This window comes from Brachyhypopomus gauderio, unplaced genomic scaffold (assembly GCF_052324685.1).
Source record: "Brachyhypopomus gauderio isolate BG-103 unplaced genomic scaffold, BGAUD_0.2 sc80, whole genome shotgun sequence".
In the NCBI taxonomy this organism is placed as follows: domain Eukaryota; kingdom Metazoa; phylum Chordata; class Actinopteri; order Gymnotiformes; family Hypopomidae; genus Brachyhypopomus; species Brachyhypopomus gauderio.
The window spans coordinates 1035593-1056887 of NW_027506901.1; the positions used below are offsets into that span (position 1 = coordinate 1035593).

General features: G+C 46.2%; 1 protein-coding gene across 2 annotated transcripts in view; it reads left to right on the forward strand.

Annotated features, from left to right (window-relative positions):
• Positions 1 to 4557: 4557 nt before the first annotated feature.
• mark4a (MAP/microtubule affinity-regulating kinase 4a) overlaps positions 4558 to 21295 on the forward strand; it is a 44327-nt gene continuing 27589 nt past the window's right edge. For both annotated transcript variants that reach the window (XM_076991084.1, XM_076991085.1), the window contains exons 1-3: positions 4558 to 5190; positions 16084 to 16281; positions 18009 to 18062. In XM_076991084.1, the coding sequence (XP_076847199.1) occupies positions 5140 to 5190; positions 16084 to 16281; positions 18009 to 18062 (303 nt within the window). In that variant the 5' untranslated portion in view covers positions 4558 to 5139. The remainder of the gene's footprint in view (positions 5191 to 16083; positions 16282 to 18008; positions 18063 to 21295) is intronic.

The window sequence follows — 21295 nt, forward strand, 5'->3', positions numbered from 1 at the left end:
AAAAGGCAAGAGGCACAAAGGTTTGACACCGAGCAAACAAGCCCACCTACACCTATGCACAACACACACACACACACACACACACACACACATACACATTCACATACATACACACACTCACAGTAAACTCAAAACAACAGCCTGACATACACTCACACACACAAACACACGTAAGTTAATAAAACACATAGAACACAACAATTCATCTGTTCTACCAACAGAACACAGGCCATTTCATAACACCTTTCTCAAGGACCTTACTGTCCATTCTGAGTCAATACTACTGCAAATGGCAAATATTCTTTTTCATACTTTAACTTTCTGAATGAATCTTTCTTCTCCCTCTCTCTAAACATATTTGTGTAAGTCTGAGCATCCTCAGGCATATTAAGGCATTTTATTTTTGTGTTAGTGTGATGTATTGTTCGAAACTCCAGCTCTGGTTCAGTTTTGACTAGAAATCAATGCTAAAACTCTGAATCACTGTTTCCATCTAGTGGTGCTAAGTACATCTAAGACACACACATGTACACAACTACACTCACTATATTGCCAAATGTATTCGCTCACCTTCCTTGACTCACATATGAGCTTAAGTGACATCCCATTCCTAATCCATGGGGGGGGGGGGTTGGGTTAAAAACAGCAATAATAATATAGTTATATAATTAGAAATAGAGAATATGATAACCCACTGTATCCATACTCCATACACAGTGATTAATGGTGATTGGTTTATGCTAATTAGTTCATTAGGATTTCTAAATATACATTTTCTCCCCAAACATTGGTGTTATTTTATGTGAACATTTTACCACCATTTTACCACTTTAACATTTTAATGTGTATAATGCATATAAACTGCTTCTGTTAAGTTTAAATTACTTTTTAATTGTACTCTGAAAAATCAAATCTCCATCTAAACAAACGTGACTATCAGGGTTTTGTTTGCATATGTGACTATCAGGGCCCTGTGTGCATATTTTTTGCTTTACTGGCTCTGGTTAAATTGTCCAAAGCTTGAGGATTTATTTCAGTATTCATAAATCAAAATGAATAGATGGAAATCTATTTATGGCATCAGCAAATATCTCATGGTCATCATCATTTAACATACTTGTGTCTAATGCTGTCTATGACATCACGGAGTGTCTGATACAAGTGTAATGTACAGAACAGATGACAAAAGGATATCTATTTAGATTTCCGTTTAAATATATTGGTGTCTGACACTGGATGAAATGAGAATGAAAAAGGAAATGGTGCTCTGTGTTTAACTGAAATAATGTTAGCTTTGAGTGGAGCAATTTCATCCATAACATTTACAATTTTGAGTTGAAATTGTTCAGTAAATAATCAACAGATCCAGATTATTCATATGGTGCCGTGCTCATTTTGCTTGTGAAAAGTGTAGCTGTTCTGTCATTGATAATCTCTTCCTACAGTTGACATGCCGTGTCATCCATTCTGTTGAGGCCCACGTGTCAAAGAACACACGGTAATGATCTGATAAAGCTACATCCTTAACAGAGGCTGATATGTTGAGATCTTTTGAAATAACCAGATCAAGAGTGTGACTATGACAGTGCGTACTCCCTCTAGTATAGCACTGAGCTCCTTGGCGTAACTGTCTTTCGGATTGTCAACATGTATATTAAAATCCCCAACAATTATAAAATGGTTAAAATCGATGGAAATGAAAGATAGCAAATCTGAAAACTCATGAGTAAAATCATTAAACTCTGGAGGCCTATAGATAGTAACTAATAATATTTTTGGGATGTCGGTCAGAACTACACAGAGATACTCAAAGGATGTAAAATAATCAAATGATAACTGCTTGAATTGGTAGGAACCATTAAATAGAGCAGCAATACCTCCACCTTGTCAATTGTGATTTTCACTGATTGATAGAACACACACACACTAGTGATTACTAGGGGGCTGTGGTGCACACGTGCCCAGAGCGGTGGGCAGCCCTAGCCCGGCGCCCGGGGAGCAGTTGGGGTTAGGTGCCTTGCTCAAGGGCACCTCAGTCATGGCCTCAGGTCTGGGAATCAAACCAGTTCCCTACCACCATGACTGCCTCTAGGCCATGACTGCCCCTTTCTGGTGGTGGTTGGGTTCCACAGGTGGTGTGGGAACTTCACGCTTAGAGGAAGGTCTGAGGGATGGAGGTGTGGATGAGGCAGTAGATGAGGGTGGTGGTGGGTGTCATGGTTGGCTCCGCCTCCTTCTGTCAATATTCCGTTGGTCCTTCCTCTGTCTGTTTCATTCCCTCCTGCTCGTTTCTCGTCCTGCCTCTTATTAAGTTCTGTCACCTGTTCCTGGTTTGTGTGCTTGTTAACCCTGTGTGTTTAATCCCTGTGTTTGGTCTTTTGTTTTGTCAGTTATTAAAGTACTGGCTTTGTGTTTCTTTATTATTTCATGTTGTTAAGATCCCTTTGGTGTTAGTTTAAGGGTCTAGTCATTTTGTTCACTGTTAATTTTAAATGTTTTAAAATGTTTTATGGTTCTGTTTGTCATGTCTAGGGTTAGCGTCAACCTCTAGGATTAGGGTTAGCGTTAACCTCTAGGGTTAGGGTTAGGGTTAACCTCTAGCCTGCGTTTAAGTCTTGGTTTTGTTTCTCCTTCATGACTCTGATTTCGGATTTGAACATAATAATCTCAGTTTACATAGTTTACATAGTTTCTCTCAGTAAATGAGTCCATCTCAATCTAGTGTGACCTGCAGTACGTTACAGTGGGGGAGCCTGACGCTTCTTGTGTAAAGAGTGGAGGTGGAGATGAAGCAGTAGACGTGGGTGGAGAGGGAGTTGGGCAGATCTTACGCTGAAATGAGAACCGGCCGACAAGAAGAGTGAGAACCTTGTCCTAGCCAACACCAGCTTCTCCACTGTTGCTGGGATGTTCAGGTGGGGTGAGGGGTGAGTGGAGATGGAGGAGGGTGAAGAGTCCTCATGAGGTCGTGGTGTTCCCATAAACTGATGGTCTCTACCATCGTCATGGCTCTCATCCAAGGTCTGCAGCTCTGTTCTTGTGTCCACAGCAGGGGATGCATGTTGTGGCTCTGGAGCGATGACACCCCCTGGTGGAGAGGAGTGTTATCACTGGTGGGGGTTAGAAGATTGCGTACAGTGAAAATCAAGTTCTGTGTTAAGGTATGAACACCCCTCTTGTTTGTGTGAAGTCCATCACGCCTAAACACATCCCTCTTTCCAAAAAACATGTTGAAGTTGTCAGTAAAGTTCAAGTTGTTTGATCTGCAACTTGTGAGTAGTCAAGTGTTTAGTCCAAATAACCTTGAGAAAATATTTGTTCTCCATGCTTGCAGAGGACCACTGATAAATGTTTGAACACCAAGCTTCTAATTGTACTGAAGAGGTTGTTAAATTCTCTTATACAGCAGACTCCTGCTTTTGTGTTTGTGTAATTTTTGCCAGCATTCACAATAATCCGTTTAACTGTTGAGTGGTCATCCAGCAATTTTGTCAATGTATCATTTAGCTCACTGACTGTGATGTTTGATTCACAGTGAACTATGAGTTTATGATATTTCATGCCATTGATACAATCATCCCCAATTATGAGGGTGTCAGCTGTGTATGCAGGTTGTGAGTTTGTAGCTCTGCTGGAGTGATCCTGGCGACAGGTGTTTACTGGTCTCTCTGTTCTCTCTGAGGTTCTGCAGTGGTCCACATCTATTCTGCAGGTGAAGTGATCTATTATGAGCAACAGTGTTAGCTTTAGCATGAGCATTGGTAGTGGAGGTTCAAGACTACAGAGCTGTACATATCACGAAGAGATTTTTTATGTTTATGGAAGAGATGATACTGGTATTTTCAGAACCATGTAAGAAATTCTGGTATTATCAGATCCATGGAAGCTGAAATCTATCACTGCCACATTCTCCAACCCCACACCACACTGTCAGGAGTCACTGAGTATCTGAGTAACTGTGTCACTGGGTTAGGGTTAGGATTTAAGGTTGGGTTTGGAGTTAGGGTTAGGGGTAGAGTCAGGTTTAGGGTTTCCCTGTAGGTCATCAGATGTACTCCAGCTCTATAAACATATTACATCACAGTTCAGTATTTCACTAGAAAACACACATGCTCACTTATTCCCTTTTATCTCAACTAGTCTGCGTAATTTACCTGCTGTTTTTAATGTCCTTTATATTCTGTAAGTGGTAAGGTACTGTACGACACGTCTTCGTTCAGACGCTTTCATTCTGACCCATCATGTATTGTAAGAAATCTACTTTAGAAACAACAGCAACAATAAAGATAACACTATCGGTATACTATATTGGAAATAAATTGATTATCATTTTCAGCCTTGAAATATCATAACATTAGCCTAGCAGTAAGTGTCCTATAGTTATCGCTATCAGTAATCTATTGAAGGTTTGAGTTGAGATCTAAACATTCTTGTCAGTGCATGGGCTATTTCATGACCGTTTGTCCATATACAGACGTACTACGGCCAAATTAGGAAAACATTTAATTTATTGTACTGCTTAGAGGGGGCGCGCGTCTTGGCGAGAGAGAGAGCGCGTCTGCGGGCGCGTCAGTCAGCGCGTCTCGGAGGGGGAGTGTGAGTGGCGCATCTCGCCGACCTGCCGCTGACGATGTGAACGATTTGGGTCTTCTGATCAGGCCAAGCTTCATTTTCACACAACAAGCAAATGCGAAAAGCAAGTGAGCACGCGAGAGAACGACAAGCGGAGCCATAATCAACGTGATTATGACAAAAGAGCGGGGGGCTGAGGGCGCTGTATTTGTTTTGCTCGTGGAGATGAGGCGGGGGGTGGCGAGGCGCTACAGAATTGTTGGTCTCTGGCCAAACACTCCCCTGTTTTAGCGCTGTACGAGACGCGCTCGCGTTTTCATAGATGAAAAACCTGTTTTAATCGTTCATCGTGTGAATCGCAGAGGATGCAGCTGGTGTGAGAAGATCTCGGATCCTCAGAGCGCGGCTGGCGCTGCCATGACAGGCGCACGCGTCCTCACGGGCCTGGCCGTTAACGGGCTGTGAGACTACGGCCCGCCAGCACGGCTCATGCTCTAAGAAAAAGAAATTAAGTCTGTAAATATTGCTCTCGTTATTATTCTCTAATCGTTTGGAATCTCAGGGAAAATGTCCTCTCGGTCTGCTTTACCGTCCGCCACCGACCGGAGCTCGGAGCACGTAAGTACATCCCGACTGTAAGAATATGCGCATTGCAATTTAGGGGTTTATGTAAAATCGCGTAAGTGTTTGGGATTGTTTATTGCAGATTTTGTGGTCTCTTGTTTTTGCAACAGTAACACTGGGCCTCGTTTACACATGTCGGCTAGGTTAGAAGACCGTAGCCCATATAGCGCAGCCCATTCTCTGGCAGGATGGGCCGTATTCATGAATGTGTAAACGTACGCGATGTTGCGAGCTGCACAGCGGATCAACGGTCCAGCCGCATCGTGGAGCGATCAGCGCAGCTGCGCACCGAGCCGCACACAGAGCCGTTAACGCGCATCGAGCCGCACACAGAGCCGCACACAGAGCCGTTAACGCGCATCCTAGCGCCTCACACAGTGATGTCACTCCGACTGTACGATGTCCTCATGGTTCAGTATTTCACAACCACCGTCATCTGTGACTTCCGATGACAGGAAATATAATCCATGCACATTGCGTCAAAACAGCAGCATTTCAAGCCTAAAGAGCAAATGTGCTTATAACCGCTGGCGTTTATAACCGCTGTGTTTTTTAACCGCTGGGGTGTATAACCGCTGGGTTTCCGCTGTGGCATCGTTTCGGCACCTTACGGCTCAACATAAGCGCTCTGGTGCCTGGCCGAGCTGGTAGAATTTTTCTGTTTGCTAAATAAAACGTGCAAGAATGATACCACGTGCACTGACATAATGTAAAGTGGTGGAAAACAATACCGCAAAACTAGTTCAGCTCAAGGGTCTGATAATTATCTCAGAAGATAAACTGTTAAACCAGTGGATGTGGATTTGGAACTAATGAGCTTCTGATTACTAGTTACTGGAGACCTGTCAGTGGTGTCTTACTGTTCTGTGGAGTCTGAGAATATGAGGCTGAGGCCTTGTGTTGAGGGACCACCGCAATGCAAAGAAAGAGCGCTTTATAAATGGAGATGGGCCAGCCAGCCTATGACAGTTAGTTCACCTGTATCATTAACGGCCTCCAGCGTAATCAGACCCCGCAGTTGTACGGAGTAAGAGGATGCTGTCTCATCTGATCATCTATTGGTCGAGGGTCTATAATGAATGTAAAAGTAAATCATTGCTTTAAAATGGTGCCTAAACCAGTATTTAAAAATAAAAAAAGAACAAAGTAGACAGCGTTATGTTGTGGCAAATATTCACTTTAAACATATACATAGAAAAATATACAAAATGTATATGATACATTTCCATAATAAATACAACTGTTCATTTGCTACAAATTCTAATGTCAGAATAATTTAATGATTTTTTTTTGTGAAATACAACCACAGTTTAGAGCCCATTAGTCACTTTAACCATATTTATAGAATGAGCTGCTAGCCAATTGTAGGATCTGCTGCCATCAGAGAGAGTGTGATGTTAACTAGCAATGGTGACATGACCTGCAGCAACACTTCTGTTGCCTATAGCAGTAATTTCTGATCACCTGAGGGCAGATATGTCGGTCCACAGTGCAACCAGTGAAAGGAGCAAAAAGTCAATGATTTTACTCTTACTGCGGAAGCACATTATCATTTTTAACTAAAGCTGCTAGCTCCTAACATTGCTAACAAACACCGAAAATCAACAGCAGAGACTTACACTGGATGTCATTTGAGCAGCTGAGGTTTAAAAGTCTTTTAGGATTAGTTCGATAATGGCATTTGGTTCACTGTGAAAGTATCATGGAGGTACTGGGGTCTGAGTACAGTAGTTTGGCTGGAAAGAGGACCGAGTGTGTTGGGTAGAAGAAGCAAGATTAGGGCAAGATTACACTGTGTGGAATACAGTGATGAGTAGAATCAGTGTGAGAGCTTACAGGTTACTGTGAATAGAGTAATATGTTTGTGGTAGGGTAATGTATGCAGTGGTGTTAGTGTGGTGGACTCGGTGTGAATGCAGTAGAAATTGGTGTCTGTGTAGTACAGCTTATTGTGTGTAGTATGGATTAGTATATGTGGGAGGAAATAGGGTGTGGATTAAAATGTGTGGTAGGGATTAGTGTGAGGTGAGGTGTGAGGTGAAGTGGGGAGAGACAGTAAACACCGACTACAGAATCCAAATCTAATCAAACAGATATTAGTTAATTAGATTATCTCTTCCTCTCCTTCTTTCTCTCTTGCTTGATCTCTCTCCTTCCCCCATTTCCCTCTCATTCTCTTTCCCTTTCCCTCATTCTCTGTCCTTCTTCCTTTTGATTATTGTCTTCTTCTCATCTCTTCTTTCACACTGACTGATGGTCCCATTCCCTTGTTCTTATTCTTTGAACACATGAACATGTGTAGTGTGGCACAGGTGGTGGTAGTGGTGGTGGTGGTGGTGGTGTGTGTGTGTGTGTGTGTGTGTGTTTGTATGCAGACCTCTTACTTCACATACAACCCAAAAGAGCTACAGTTTATTGTAGTTTGTGTGCGTTTGTGAGTGTGTTTATGTGTGTAATAAAAACTCCCTTCATTTTGTCACAGGCTTTCTGTTTGTCTAGATATGTTTATTACTTTAAAAACAGACCTTGGGCCTGGACAGACACTATAGACATGAAGTGTATTATTATATATTATTATTATTGTTGTCATTACTATAATTGTAGTGATAGCCACCTGGGGGGTATTCCAAGAAGCGGGTTAAGCGAGAAAACCGGGTAAGTTAACTCAGAATTCACGGAAACTCGAGGTTTTCCGTTCCAGAAACCAAGCTTAAAGAGAACCTGAGTCAGTTACTATAGCAACTTATGCTCTGAAGCTAACCTGCTCACTGGCAGGTTAACTTGAACCTGACCCAGAGTTTACCAACACGTCATCATGACGTGTCCTTTCCTCGAAGATCATGTGGATATTGAAACTCAGTTTATTTGCTGAGTTTTTCGTCGGGAATGCCTTATAAAACCCCAAATAGACAGGCCTACTATAATTTTTAGATTATTTTTTTTATGAACGTTATCGTTTTTCAGCACAATCCATTACTTATATCAATAACTTTATTATTAATAACATTTCAAATATTACACATCGCGGATCAGCCCTAAATTCTCTCCAGATTGTTATACATCGCTCTTCGTTTTTTGCTAGTGGAAGTTTTTTTTATAGTGTAGGAGATGCGGAAACTGTCAGCAAAGCTACTGTATGTCTGTCCGAAAAAAGGATGTCTGGCATTAAAAATGACTAGTGCCCAGTTTTGTGGTGTTTCCTGGGCATAAGCCAATTATGGACATCAAAGAGGAATTCCACAGCATCGTTGGTTTGTCTTTAATTCACACGGACAATAAAGAAATTAAGCAAAGGAGAGGCAATATATAACGAACTTCATTCCATTTACATTTTAAGGATTTCCTAGAGTGATTGGCTGCATTGATGGAACCCAAACACCCACATATTACAGCACCATTAGAACATGAAGGCGATTACATAAACAGAAAATCCATCCATAGTATTAATGTACAGGTACTAACCTTTATAATCCTTAATGAATAATGTACTTATCTTTAATGGTAACAAAAATAACATAGCTATTGTAACTGACCGTTCTTCCCATCAAGATCATATGTGATGCTTCCCACCTCATCACAAATGTTGAAGCCAGATGGCCAGGATCCGTGTATGATTCCACACTGTACAACAAATCTGAACAGAGTAGGCCTGCGGTAGTTTTGCTAGTTGTTCACATGCAGTGTAATAGTTAAATCATTGCAAACCCTAGTGCGATTATAGGACACTATGACAGCCTCCTTCATGGAGACAAGAGTGTATCCCTGCCTGTCCTATAGGCCTACCTTATGACTCCCTATTCAGATCCTGCACCTGGACCACAGTCCCGCTACAATCAGGCCCACAGCAAAACCAGGGCAAGAATTTAAATGACCCTAGGAATCCTCGAGGCCAGGTTCCAGTGCCTGAAGGGGCTCAGAGTAACCCCCGATAGGGCGTGCCACATAATAATGGCATATGTGGTATTACACAACATTGCAACCATCCAGGAGGAGCGACAGCCTACCATCTCTGACATGCCCACAGATGAGGAACCTTACATGCATGTGGGTGATGGTGGAGAGATGGTGGACAGAGATGGTGGAGTTGTCAGAGACTCCATCTGCAATCACTGCTTTCCACATTAAATCATGCACCACCACCCACCCCACCATCCACCCTGTAACATTTTAATATACTGTAGCGTGGGACCGCTAGGAGGGCGGTACTATTCCCATAATCCCTTTCGTGTCACATTTGGTCGCTAAGTTTAGTGTTATAATGTCTGTAATGTACTTGTGATAAAATGCTATGTGATTAATGTGTCTGTACAATGTAAGCTTGTAATTTATGTATGTATGAGTGTTCCTAATGTGCCTGTCAAACCTACCACCCCTGTGTGTCCGTACTGACTCGATAACCCGCACCCATTCAATGTATGGAGCAAGGGAGTTCACGAGCATTGCCCCTTCGTGTTAAAAAGAGGGCTGCTTCTCAATAAAGAAAGCAAGTGTTCAGAAATGGCTCGTTCCTTTAATCAATCCTCCGCACTACACGCTACATTGGTGTCAGAAGTGGCTCTGCAGTCTGAAATTGACGCTTTAGCAGAGAGGATCGAACAGTGTAAGTGGGGGATGTCGAGGCGAGACAAAGGGATTCGACTCCACTCGCCAGAAGGGACCAGCCGGCTGATGGAGGACCCAGACCAGTACCACGGAACTGAAGCTCCGGGTCTAGCGGTACTAGAGGACGGTTGTAGCGGCAGAAGTTGTAGTGGCAGAAGGCCACACAGCATGGGCCGGGACTACACCGATCCCACACTGCCGTCTCGCAACCCGGGGGCGGGCCACGGAAACCCGGTCACCCGCCGCCCTGCACACCTGAAACCGCGATACGACGCTCCAGCCGATGACGTCACGGAACGCCGCTTTCTACTGCCGGCAAATTCAGCGCAAGCTAGCAGGCACGTTGATTGGGCGCCTCCGAGCAAAGCCGGTCACGCGCTGCCAACTTACGACGGCGCTGTTGATTGGGCGCTCTACGAGGCGCAGCTTGAAATCGTGTCTATGCACAACAAATGGTCGAACGCCGAGACAGCGCTTTACCTGAGCCTAGCCCTACGAGATGATGCCCTGCAGGTGCTGGCCGACCTACCCCTGGAGGACAGACAGGACCTGGACACGCTGGTCGGAGCCCTGAGGTGCCGCTTCGGCCATCAACCGTGCGAGTCGTCCGCTAAGACTGCGCTGAAAACTAGGAGACGCAACAGAGGCGAACGTCTGGGAGTCCTGGCTGCAGAGATAGCCGCGTTGGTGAGAAGAGCGTACCCGGCATTCAGCGGGCAAACTCAGATGCAACTAGCGCTGGATTTCTTTGTCGACGCGCTCCTACCCGATGAACTACAGCTGCAAGTGCGTCTATCCAATCCACCGTCGCTGGGCGAGGCGGTGGCGGAGGCCGAAAGAGTCGAACTCATATTATCGCACGGCAACGGCATATGGGGCGCTACTCAACCCAGAACCTCTGTGACCCAGGGCACCGGGGACTCAACTATCGCGTGCTGGAACTGCGGAAAAAAGGGCCACAGAGCCAGTAGATGCAGGCTGTCGGGAAACGACCGAGGGGCCGCCCAGTAAGGGGCGCGGCGGTCCCGATGTCCGATCCAACGCCCTACGAGAGAGTGTTCCAGGTTGCGGGGAGCAGCGGCTGCTACGTTGAATGCAGTTTTGGGGATTCAAGTGTGTGGGCTCTGATCGACACGGGCTCGTCAGTCTCCTTGATCCAACCGAACGTGTCCGCAGAGGTACGCCCACCCGACCCAGGAAACAACAACGCTGAACTGTTTACAGTATCCGGCGAGCGACTACAGCTGCTCGGCTCTCTTGATGTGCAAGTCGACTACGGTCAAGGACCGAAAGCACACCATTTTTGGGTGAGCAATATCAGGGAGTCGTGCATCCTGGGTAAGGACTTCCTGGAGGCTACAAGGGCTGTTATCGACCTGGAACGTGGCATCGTGTCTCTGAATGGGCTCCCTGTAGCCACCCGCGGCATCAAGGGGGTGAGTGACCGTCTCTTATCGACGCAATGCGCGGCGGGTAATACTAGTACTCATAACGATACCGAACGTGATCACATAAACGAAATGTGCTCTCGCAGCTGTGAGGGGCTATCCGATCGCGACAGCGAGGAACTCCGACGGCTTATCGACCGTTTTAGACACATATTTGCGGATTCGGAAAACGAGTGCACAAGGACCAGCTTGACCGAGCACGCGATTGAAACCGGTAACGCAGAACCGATTAAGATCCGCCCTCACCGGATGCCCCATTCAAAACGTGCGGCGGCCGGGAAACTAATCAAAGTCATGGCTGATGCGGGCGTAATCGAACCGTCTAATAGTCCCTGGTCTGCCCCGGTCGTGCTAGCTAAAAAGAAGGACGGCACCTGGAGGTTCTGTGTCGACTACCGCAAACTAAATTCAATCACAAAATCGGATTCTTATCCAATTCCTAGGATCGATGATACCCTAGACCAACTATCCGGTTCGTGTTGGTTCAGCTCGCTCGACCTGCGTAGCGGGTACTGGCAGGTACCGCTCGCAAAAAAGGACAGGGAGAAGACGGCTTTCTCCATAGGAAATAAATTGTGGCATTTTAAAGTTCTGCCGTTCGGTCTTTGCAATTCGCCGGCCACGTTCGAGCGCCTCATGGAACGCGTGCTGTCCAGAATCCCTAAATCCAAATGCGTCGTATATTTGGATGATGTCCTTGTCCACGCAAACGACTTCGACGCGGCGATCGAGAACTTAGAGCTGGTGTTCAAAAGGATTGAAGACGCTAACCTAAAATTAAACCCGGCGAAATGTAATCTGCTCCAGCGACGTGTAAAATTCTTAGGACACGTAGTAAGTGGGGACGGCGTGGAGACTGACCCCGAAAAGACCAAAGCGGTGAAAGACTGGCCTGAACCGAAAAATGTGAGACAACTCAGAAGTTTCCTGGGGTTCGCGTCGTACTACAGGCGCTTCGTACCAAGTTTCGCGGACATAGCGACACCGTTGCACCAGCTGACGAAGGGGGGGGCTAAGTTCCTATGGTCAACCGCCGCGGACCGAGCATTTCGGGGCTTAAAACGCTCTCTGTGCGGCGCACCGATCCTGGCGTTCCCTAATTTTTCGCTACCGTTTATCGTGGACTCGGATGCGAGCGATCACGGCATAGGCGGCGTCCTGTCGCAGCTGCAGGACGGCTCAGAGAGAGTGATCGCGTATTTTAGCAGGCGCTTGTCCAAAACAGAGAGAAACTATTGTGTAACTCGACGCGAGCTCCTGGCGGTGGTGGAGTCGCTGGGTCATTTTCGGCCGTACGTCTATGGCGTGAGCTTTGAACTGCGTTCGGATCACGCGTCGCTACAATGGTTAGTCAACTTTAGGGAACCCGAGGGCCAACTAGCGCGCTGGCTAACACGGCTGCAAGAGTTTGACTTCGTCATCAAACACCGGCCCGGACGCGCGCATGGTAACGCAGATGCGCTCTCCCGCAGGCCATGCGCCGAACATGGTTGTAAATACTGTGACAGGGCGGATGCGAACGCCACCGTGGCGCCTACATGCGCAGCTGTAACTAACACTGCCGGTCTAAACGAACAAATCGAGTCCCTGTCGATCGAGCAAGTCGCGACGGCGCAATTGCAGGACCCAGAGATAGGCTGGGCAATACCGTTCCTGACAGCGAACGAATACCCAGGCTGGGATGTTGTGTCGGGCTTAGGCACTGTAGCAAAAGCACTGCGTTCCAACTGGGAAAGCTTGTGCCTAAAGAGCGACGTGCTAAAAAGGATCTGGTCCGACCCGTCGAGTGGCCGCGAACTAATTCAAACCGTTGTTCCAGCGTCACTTAGGGGTATGGTGCTACGGGGGGTCCATGGGGCCCCTGGCGCGGGTCACTTCGGCGTAACCAAGACGCTGCGCAGACTCCGCCAGCTTTTCTACTGGCCCGGCTGCAACACTGATACCGAGCTATTCGTGCATTGCTGCGACAGCTGTGCCGCCAAAAAGGGCCCGCAAAGACGCTCCCACGCACCGCTACAGCCCATGACTTCAGGCCGCCCTATGGAAAGAGTCGCAGTGGACGTAATGGGACCGTTTCCGACATCTGAATCTGGTAACCGCTTCGTCTTGGTAGCCATGGACTACTTCACCAAGTGGCCCGAGGCTTTCGCTGTGCCTGATCAGAGCGCGGTTACGACCGCATCCACCCTGGTTAACGAGTTCTTTTGCCGCTTCGGGATGCCTGAGTCGCTTCATAGTGATCAAGGGAGGAACTTTGAGGCGGAGGTAATGAAAGAGGTCTGCCGTTTACTAGGCATAAAAAAGACTCGGACTACGCCGCTCCACCCGCAGTGTGATGGCCTCGTGGAGCGCTTTAATCGCACTCTGGCGGGCCAACTGGCGATCATCACTGACAAACAGCAAAAGGACTGGGACAGGCATTTGCCGGTGGTACTTTTAGCTTGTAGGACAGCTGTCCAGGAATCCTCGGGCTTCACTCCGGCCATGCTGATGCTCGGTAGAGAGCTCCGAACACCCGTGTGCTTAGCTTTCGGGGACCCCGACCCTGACCTGAATAGCTCGCTGCCTGCTTATGTTAAAGACTTGAGACAATCACTTGCCACTGTTCATGGGCTGACTCGCAATAATCTTTCTCTTGCTTGCAGTAAACAGAAGAGGGCATATGATGAGAAATGTTTCGGTGAGGTGTTCACGGTGGGCACGGAGGTCTGGCTGTACAACCCGGTAAGAAAGAGGGGGCTGTGCCCGAAGCTACAGTCCGCCTGGGTGGGTCCGTGTACGGTGCTGACGAGATTAGGCGAGGTGGTGTACCGAATACGATGGAACAGGCGCAAGTTGGTGGTGCACCGCGACCGCCTAGCGCCGTACAGGCCCAAACTGGCGAGTGAAAATCTGCGGGACGATGCGACGGCACAGCCATCTCCCCGTGTCACACCAGGCGTGAACGACAATGACCATGATGTTATCGACAATGTGCTTAGTTCTGATGTTAACGATGTTGTTCTGTGTACAAGTGTTCCTGTACCCATCGTTGAGCCTAATGGTGTGGCCGTTGATGTTAATCCTGAGGCTAGACCCACTAGAAATAGGCGGCTACCGGGTCACTTGAATGATTTTGTGGTTCGGGGCTGGGGGGTCGCCGGGACGTCTGACCCTTAAGGGGGGGGCTGTGTAGCGTGGGACCGCTAGGAGGGCGGTACTATTCCCATAATCCCTTTCGTGTCACATTTGGTCGCTAAGTTTAGTGTTATAATGTCTGTAATGTACTTGTGATAAAATGCTATGTGATTAATGTGTCTGTACAATGTAAGCTTGTAATTTATGTATGTATGAGTGTTCCTAATGTGCCTGTCAAACCTACCACCCCTGTGTGTCCGTACTGACTCGATAACCCGCACCCATTCAATGTATGGAGCAAGGGAGTTCACGAGCATTGCCCCTTCGTGTTAAAAAGAGGGCTGCTTCTCAATAAAGAAAGCAAGTGTTCAGAAATGGCTCGTTCCTTTAATCAATCCTCCGCACTACACGCTACAATACATTACAGTCAAATTCACTGTTATGTTTCATTATTTCATTTTTCCTGTAAATAAATATATTTTAGAATATATTTTTAAGAATAAGATATAGTTAAGTACAGCCATACCACTTTGTACTATATTCATATACTTCATTTTTATCTGATGCCATGTGTGTTTCACACCACTCAGATTAGACCTGGAATTAGTAAGTGTTCAATTGAAAAAATATTTAAAAACTCAATACAGTATTATAAAGGTGGAGAAAATAATAATATAATCGCACCCTTCTGCTAAATATAACAATATCATTTTCACTCACGCATTAACTCTGTTGGCAATTTTTTGACATGCTGACTGCCTTTCTCTAGCAGCTACCGCAGTATTACATTTACGTTTAATAATATCTAAATATTCTGCATACGCAGTCATTAATACTCCTAAGCTACAGTGGTGTGAAATACGATGCTCGGCTGATTTTCGCGTTTAAGTCCATGATAAATCCTATTTATCTGCGTTCCATTAAGAATGCCTTTTATAGTTACGCGTGAACGCGCTTTTGTCTGGGTCAACCTACTCAGAGTTGAGCGACCCTGATTACTTTAACTCCGATCAGCCGTTTTGGAACCGAAAACTCTTGAGTATGTTCGATCGGGGTAAGACAACTCAGAGTTCAGGGTTAAGTTTAGAGTTTGTTAAACCCGCTTTCTGGAATACCCCCCTGGCCTTTAACTACATCAACCTGAGACTTCTACACTTTTTTGGTCTTTGTTTTTTAGTGATTTCAGTAAATCCAGTGGCCATAAAATTATCTTACAACTACATCATAGAATCAATAAAGGGTAGAGTTAGGTGTTCTGGCTGTGTGCATTCATGTAGGGTTAGAATAACAATAACAACCCACCCAGTTATGCACTAGAGCTGCATGGCTAACGTATCTAGCACATTTCATAAATTATTCCACCTATAAGCGTTTGCAGTTTGCAATTTGGGTTACGTAAGACACCTAATAATGAAGGACAAAGTTGCTATATTTGTGTAATGCAACTTAAGAACTGAATGTTGTGTAAGATCAGTATATGAGTATTTATATTTGTGCATGTATTTCTGGATTTTGGATGCAATATCTTTGAATAATTGCAGTTTGATCCAGTACAAATCTCATAACGCTAACTCTGGACATATATCAGCTGATCCAATGTGAAATGTGTTTTTTTCAATCCAAAAGGAAGACAGCAGGAGTAGTTAACCCTACCCCTAACCCCTAACCCTAACCATAACCCTAACCATAACCCTAATGTTTGGTTCCCACACCCAAACAGCATGCGTCACTGGCAGCGAGTCGTTCGGAGAAGGGCACCAGCGCGTCGAGCCGTTCCCTTGGTGCGCGCTGTCGCAACTCCATGGCCTCCTGCTCTGATGAGCAGCCACATATCGGCAACTACCGTCTCCTCAAGACCATCGGGAAGGGCAATTTCGCCAAAGTGAAACTGGCCCGCCACATCTTAACCAGCCGAGAGGTGGGTGCACCTCCCCCAGACCCGACCTCCACCAGAGCCCACCTCCACCAGACCTGACCTCCCCTAACCCCACATCTTCTAACTCCACACACACACACACACACACACACACACACACACACACACACACACACACACACACACACACACACACACACACACACACACCACACATACTGACCTCCTCCTAAACCTTTCTCCTGTAACCCCACCTCCTATGACCCAACCTCCCTTGACTTAGACTTGGAAGTGGTAGTATGAAGCTTAGTCAACTCTTCATGATGTATTATGTTTTTAATAATTTTAACTTGATGTAGTGATCTTCCAAATCCCACTTTTATCCTAATGTACTAATCTCCCACTTCCAGTTTTAACCGACATACCCCTCGCTGCAGAAGCAAAAGTCCAGGGGGTGGAGCTGATCTAGATCCAACTCCACTCACCATCATGTTTTCATTGGTCTGACGTAATTGCACTATGCAGGAGGAGTTGTATCAGATCAGCCATTTCAAATCACTGTTGCCATCCTAAATTGCTATTCTTATTTATTCACTTGCCGTTCATTTGTGAACAATCACGAATGTGAAAGTTAGTTCATAATAAACCAGTTTTCATCTCGCTAATGTTAGTAACTCGTTTCCTTTGGTGATCATACAAAATCTGACTGTTTCTGTTTGCACAAACACAGTTAAGTTTATCTAATCTAGGTGTCTAAGATTTTGATCTTTAAACGGTAAAAGTTTTAAGGGTGAATTTATTAGATTTATAATTCCTGGTCGGAAAACGTAAGCGACACGTAGGAGGAGTTGGATTAGATGCAGCTCCGCCCCCTGGACCGACCAAAAGAAACTATGGACGGTGGGAGGAGTTGGATCTAGATCCAGCTCCACCCCCTGGACTTTTGCTTCTGCAGCGACGGGTACTTGTTTTAACCTGACATACTAACCCCCTTTACACTTTCAACCTGATATACTTAACTCCAGTCAAACCTTTAACACTTTTAGTCTAATATACTAACCCCAATCCCATTTTTAACCTCATATACTAACCCCACTCCCACTTTTAACCTCATATACTAACCCCCACTCCCACTTTTAACCTCATATACTAACCCCCACTCCCACTTTTAACCTCATATACTAACCCCCACTCCCACTATTAACCTCATATACTAACCCCACTCCCACTTTTAACCTCATATACTAACCCCCACTCCCACTATTAACCTCATATACTAACCCCCACTCCCACTATTAACCTCATATACTAACCCCCACTCCCACTTTTGACCTCATATACTAACCCCCACTCCCACTTTTAACCTCATATACTAACCCCCACTCCCACTTTTAACCTCATATACTAACCCCACTCCCACTTTTAACCTCATATACTAACCCCCACTCCCACTATTAACCTCATATACTAACCCCCACTCCCACTTTTAACCTCATATACTAACCCCCACTCCCACTTTTAACCTCATATACTAACCCCCACTCCCACTTTTAACCTCATATACTAACCCCACTCCCACTTTTAACCTCATATACTAACCCCCACTCCCACTTTTAACCTCATATACTAACCCCACTCCCACTTTTAACCTCATATACTAACCCCCACTCCCACTTTTAACCTCATATACTAACCCCCTAATCCCACTTGTGTGGATTTACAATCTAATCCGTGTTACCCTTCTCCCTTTTTTCATGTGCATATTTCAGGTTGCAATAAAAATCATCGATAAAACTCAGCTGAATCCAACCAGCCTGCAAAAGGTAACTGACTGTTTGTTCTGTAACACCATAACTGACTGCTGTTTGTTCTGTAACACCATAACTGACTGCTGTTTTTTCTGTACCACCATAATTGACTGTTGTTCTGTTGTCACAAAGAAGCTTGTTTGCATAAATCTACAACAGTACTCAGTATAATTCACTCTCTGTTCCACTGGTCCAATTAATATTAGTATTGTGGTAACCAACTCTGTGGTCCACTCTGAGTATTGTTGTAATAATACACTTCCTGCTCCACTCTGTGTGTGAGTATTGTTCCAGTAGCCCACTTTGTGAGTATTGCTGTAATAGCCCTCTCTCTGTTCTACTCTGTGAGTATTATTGTAATAGCCCTCTCTGTTCCACTCTGTGAGTATTGTTGTAATAGCCCTCTCTCTGTTCTACTTTGTGAGTATTGTTGTATTAGCCCTCTCTCTGTTCCACTCTGAGAGTCTTGCTGTAGTACATTTTACATTACATTTGTAATATTAAAAGTTTAGCTTCAACCCTTAGCTCTAATAGATTTCCACATATATTTCCACATATATTAACCCTAACTCTAACACCACATTAAACTGGGCTAACCCTAACTTGTGATGTGACAGAAGCAGCAGGAGGCTGTGTGTTCTTTAATGAACACGTTACAGAACAAAAAACCCCAAAAGGATGCATAATAATCACACAGAGGTGCAGAGGATCAGTCTCTAATAATTGCTGATTATGAGACACTGGTTCACTCCTGACAAGCTCAAGGAATACACAGCATTGGGTGGCTGGACTTGTGTGCATTTGTAAGAGGTGAAGAATGACCTGAGGGCGTGTCAGTAAACAGGTGATGGGGAACACTCATACGGTACATCATACAGAAAAGTGGTTTTCTGTTCTGTGTGTTGACATTTTAGACATTTTTAGATTTACTGTACACTGATGCAGCTGTTTAAACAACAGTCTTTAATGCACAGTGAACCTCTTACCTGTGTAAAAACGGGAACTCCATTAACACAGCAAACTTACTGACCTGGGATCAGGTGTAGCATGTCCAAATATTGATTTTCAAAGTGCAAAGGCCAAAGTGGAGTGCATAGTTCATTGTTGAGTAATGTTACTGTTTGGAATTTTCACTGTATGATAATCAAATCTAAAAATAACAGCATATTGTAACAGTATTACTTGACACTTTTATCCATCCATCCATCCATCCATCCATCCATCCATCAACATCCACTTATCCGGGTCCAGGTTGCGGGACAGTAGTCTAAGCAAGGAAGCCCAGGAGGCCACTAAACTGAACTCCCTCTGGCACTTAGCTATGGTGTGAAATTCTATCCATAACAGAGTCATTAACAAAGGGCAGCCCTGACGAGTCCAACCCCAACTGGAAACCAGTCTGACTTACTGCTGGCCATGCAAACCAAGTGCCCGCTCCATTTGTACAGGAACTGGGTAGCCTATAGCAGCGGGCCCCGTACCCTGTACTGCTGGTGTGGCGGGTCCAGTACCCTGTGCTGCTGGTGCGGCGGGCCCAGTACCTTGTACTCCTGGTGTGGCGGGCCCCATACCCTATACTCATGGTGCAGCGGGCCCAGTACCCTGTACTGCTGGTGCGGCACGCCCCGTACCCTGTACTCCTGGTGTGGCGGGCCCCGTACACTATACTCATGGTGCAGCAGGCCCAGTACCCTGTACTCATGATGCAGCGGGCCCCGTACCTTGTACTCCTGGTGTGGCGGGCCCTGTACGCTATACTCCTGGTGCTGCGGGCCCCGTACCCTATACTCATGGTGCGGCGGGCCCCATACCCTGTACTGCTGGTGCGGCGGGCCCCGTACCCTGTACTCCTGGTGCGGCGGGCCCCGTACCCTGTACTCCTGGTGCGGCGGGCCCCGTACCCTGTGCTGCTGGTGCGGCGGGCCCCGTACCCTGTACTCCTGGTGCGGCGGGCCCCGTACCCTGTACCCCTGGTGCGGCGGGCCCCGTACCCTGTGCTGCTGGTGCGGCGGGCCCCGTACCCTGTACTCCTGGTGCAGCGGGCCCCGTACCCTGTGCTGCTGGTGCAGCGGGCCCCGTACCCTGTACTCCTGGTGCGGCGGGCCCTGTACTCTGTCACGGTCTGTCACTCTGTCTGTACTCAGGGACACGGTCGAATGCCTTTTCCAAATCCACTAAACATATGTGGACTGGTTGAGCAAACTCCCATACACCCTATCTGTGGTGGTGCACAAGGGTTAAAGGCTGGTCCAGTGTTCCACAACCAGGGACGGAATCGGCATTATTCTTCCTGTAACCGAGATTCAACTGTAGACTGGATTATCTTCTCCAGTAGCCCTGCATAGACCTTACTGGGGAGGCTGAGGAGTGTGATCCCCCAAACCCCCCAGTTTTGGTTTCTGCGACAGTCAAAGCCACGATCCATTTGGTCGTCTTGTCTGCTGCCTCCAGTTTCCTACAGGCCAGGCTCGATAGGACTCTTTTTTTCAGCTTGTTATCCTTCTTTATCAATCAATCAAAGTTTATTTGTATAGCGCTTTTAACAACTCAAGTTGTCGCAAAGCAGCTTTACCCGGAATGTCCACCTTTAGGTTTGGGAATTGCGGTCACAAAAGGCACCAACAATCTTCCGGCCATGGCTTTGGGTAGATCAAATCAGAGAGGACGTTCCTTCCAATCATCTCTTTCCAGGTCCTACTGTCATTGCCCATGTTGGCATTGAAGTCCCCAGCATGTCCCAGGTTCCCCTTCAAGGACTCCCAGAAGGCCAAGAGCTCCAGACTGACATTTGGTACATAAGCACAAACAGTCAGAGCCCGTTCCCCATCCTGATGGCGCAGAGAAGCAACCCACTTGTCTACCGAAAACCCCAACACACAGGCAGCGAGTCGGGAAGCTATGAGCCCACTCCTGCTATGAATATTTTCATCAGGTAAATCAGCCACACAGCAGTGCAATTCCCCACTGTGAAGTGATTAGCCCCCTTTGTATTGCTATTAACATGCAGCGCGTTGGAAGCACTAACCCCCAGCCCAGACTAGACCTGCACCCTCAGTTTTGTCCTCTCATGAATTTGCATAAGAGATAAGTAATGGCTCTAATTGCTGGCAAGAAGGAGCTGTGATGTACTGGAGACAGGGGCGAGGCTAGGGTATTTTTAGTGGTGCTAGAGCACCACCGTGAGATTGCTCAGCACCCCCTGGCTCAACACATTTTTTAAATATTATATTATGCAAAAAAACTTGCTC